At 38.4% G+C, this 3,338-nt stretch overlaps 1 protein-coding gene across 1 annotated transcript in view; it reads right to left on the bottom strand.

Annotated features, from left to right (window-relative positions):
* Positions 1–361: 361 nt before the first annotated feature.
* The window catches only part of LOC108526477 (arylamine N-acetyltransferase 2), a 15,370-nt gene continuing 12,393 nt past the window's right edge, over positions 362–3,338 (bottom strand). The window contains exon 2 of the mRNA XM_017867265.1: positions 362–1,576. Coding sequence (XP_017722754.1) covers positions 698–1,570 — 873 coding nt within the window. The 5' untranslated portion in view covers positions 1,571–1,576 and the 3' untranslated portion in view covers positions 362–697. The remainder of the gene's footprint in view (positions 1,577–3,338) is intronic.

The raw sequence follows: 3,338 nt of genomic DNA, 5'->3' as shown, positions 1-3,338 counted from the left end.
TATTAATGCTGTTATTCATCCATATAACAAATAGTTTTGAAAATGTATATCTGTCAGTGAATTATATAAATAATATTTGCATTTTATCTTTGAGGAATCAGAGCCACAGATTTTAAAAGTAATTCACCCTGTGTCCACAGGATTTCAAATCAGATCTATACAATAAAGCTCATGTTCCCTCTCTTATGGCAAAGTATGGATGGAAGTAAAAGAATGTAACTACGAGACAAGAAAGAGGATAAGAGGAAGACTCTATTGAGTAAAACATGCCTAGCCCCGTAATATCCTAAGTTGTCTAAAGAAAACTTTCATTCTCAATGTATTAGCCAACAATGTTTTCATATACTTTAGAGATGATGAGTTTTCCACAATATTCTTTATTCATTTACCAGTAAAAATTTACTACGAATTCAACAATAAATCAATATTAAATGTTTTCTAGCATGAATCACTCTGCTTCCCAAGATAATCACATGCCATTCTTAAAATGTCTTTATTTTTATCAATTTGAAAATGTGTCCTTATGTTTCTTTAAAAGGTTATTGTTTTCCAATAAATGCTGGTATTTTATGTATGAATTTGATGTCTAGGATTTTCTTCAAAATAATGTGAGGGTAGAGAGGATATGTGATTGTACATTAGTTGATAATTAGTGAGTTGGGTGATACATACACAAGGGTTTATTTTGTTCCTTATTCTAAATAGTAAAGAATCCATCACCAGGTTTGGGCACAAGCTTTCTCCCCAAGGAAATCTTAAATATATTTTTCAGCACTTCTTCAACTTCTTCCTCAATCAGAGTTTTAAACTCGATCAGATCTGTATTGTCTTTGTAATTGAATATTCTATAGGTGAGGGTGAAGCCTACCAAACAGCGAACCCCTTCTGGGGTCTGCAAGGAACAAAATGATGTGGTTGTAAATGCAGATGTTGGAGACGTTTGCAGGTATGTATTTATAGACTCAAAATCTTCAATTTTTCGAGGTTCAAGCGTAAAAGAGTACACTTTTTGGTGTGTCTTCTTTGGCAGGAGATCAGAATTAAGAAATTCTTCATTTGGAATATACTGCTCTCTTCTGATTTGGTCCAGGCACCAGATTCCTTCCTCTTCTGTCAAGCGGAAAATGCAAGGCATCTGAGGCTGATCCTTCCCAGAAATTAACTCCAGAGGCTGCCACATCTGGGAGGGGCCTCCAAACCCAGCATCAGCAATGTAGTTCCTGCCATCAATGGTTACCTGCAGGAGAAGGTGAACCATGCCCGTGCTGTATTTGTTAGCTGCAGGGATATAAACATACCCTCCTAACATTGTGGTCTGAAAACCGATTGTGGTCAGAGCCCAGTACAGAAGTTGATTGACCTGGAGACACCACCCACCCCGGTTTCTTCTTACAATGTGATCAAAAATAGTCTCTAAGCCCAACTCCATAGCTTCCCCACAATGCATGTTAAGGTTCTCAAAGGGAACAGCTCGGATTTGGTGCTCAAGAATGTCAGTTAATGTTTCCAAGTCCAGTTTGTTCCTAGAGTTCTTATAGCCAATTCTTTCAAAATATGCTTCAATGTCCATGATCCCCTAAGCAAGAAAAACAAAACGTAAGAACATACCACTACTTTAGCACTTGGATTTCCTTGAGTGGCTAATTATAGGTTTAATGTATTTAAAATACATAAAAACACAATGGTTGTAAGTACCTGCCATAATAATTCTTTTGTTAGTATTTTTATTGCATGAATTCCTTTTACATGCATAAGTTCACTTAATAGTATCAGTACCCTGTAAGGAAAGTATTATTGTATCTTCTGTCTTTCAAGCATGAGGAGTTGGAAATCCAGATTAAATGAGGAGCCCAATGGTAAACAACTTATTTGTGGTTTTCTTGCTGATGAGTAAAAAAGAGATTCCAATTGGTATTAATTATAATAAGTTTATAAACAGTTTCTGATATAAGCAGGAGAATTATACAATAGAGGACATGGTATTCATGGTACATGACCCACTTGATTTCCCATTTAGCTGTACCTAACACGAAGCTTCTCACTCAAAAAATTATATTGGTTAACTCATTCATTCACTGATTCACTCAAGAAACAGTTTACAGAATACTCTTGATGTGTTTCCTATTGATCTAGCACTTGCTTGCCCTCAAAAATCTTATATTTTAGTGGGAGTTGAGGTGACACAAATAATAAACTGAATAAATGAATAAAACATGCAGTCTGTTAGACTGTGGTAAGTGCCTGGTGAAAACAATAAAAGGGGTTAGTGGGTGCACAGGGAGAGCACTGATTTCAAATAAGGTGGTTAAAGAAAGGCTCACTAAGACTTTAAGGATGCTAGAGAATAAGTTCTGTGGATATGTGTGAGGAGGATTGTTCCATGCAGTGGAAGAGAAAGTGCCAGGGTCCTTAGCTGGAACCTGTCTTGAGTGTTCAAGAAACATCCAGGAAGCCAGGGTGAATGGAGTATAGTCAGTGAGAAGGAGACTGAATTGAGATGAGATCTGACAAGTAACAGTGGCCTTGGAGCCAATGCTTATATTTTGGCTTTTATTCTAAACGAGATGAGAAATCAAAATGAGATAGGATGAGAAAAGGGTTATAAGGGGAACAATGTTTGCCTAATCAAAGTGATCTGTCTAGCTACTGGGTGGACAATAGGCTGCCCATATTGAACTCTACGGGCAGTCACATGAACTATGTAGGACCAATTCAGACACAACAGCTCTAGGACCAAAGCTTGGCTGATGGATGGCATATGACCTAAGTAGCTCAGTGAAACTCTATTGAGGCATTTTTGCTGAAATCTAAGCACAAATATTCTGCTTCAAAGATAGAAGCGGGGAGGATATCAACCCAAAGTTACTGGGGAGAACCCACTGAAGAACAACACTAACAAAGCATTTACTAGTAACCTGAGCAGGGAAATATGTGACTCTTAGTAACAGCACCGAAGTTTCATGGTTTTGTTGAAGACTTTAAATATACGTTGTAGCTCAGAAGACAGTGCCCCAAGGTAAAAGCTTCAGAAGTCAGTTTTTCTTTGGCCTTCTCCTGGCCGCCTATCTCTCAGTCCCATTATTCCTCAACACTGGCCACACACACTAGAATCTCCTTCCCCAGGGCAGAACCTAGAAATCAGAACTCCTTTTTCTCAAAACCAGCCATAAAGCCTAAAAATACTACTCTAATTTGCCCTCTCCCTTTCTGTGTATGAATTAGCTGTAAAGAAATTATCCAACGGGCCGGGCGCGGTGGCTCAAGCCTGTAATCCCAGCACTTTGGGAGGCCGAGACGGGTGGATCACGAGGTCAGGAGATCGAGACTGTCCTGGCTAA

Source organism: Rhinopithecus bieti, unplaced genomic scaffold, assembly GCF_001698545.2.
Source record: "Rhinopithecus bieti isolate Rb0 unplaced genomic scaffold, ASM169854v2 scaffold_2888, whole genome shotgun sequence".
NCBI lineage: Eukaryota > Metazoa > Chordata > Mammalia > Primates > Cercopithecidae > Rhinopithecus > Rhinopithecus bieti.
Note: the sequence above shows the minus strand (reverse complement) of the source record. Positions and strands in the feature narration are given on the sequence as shown.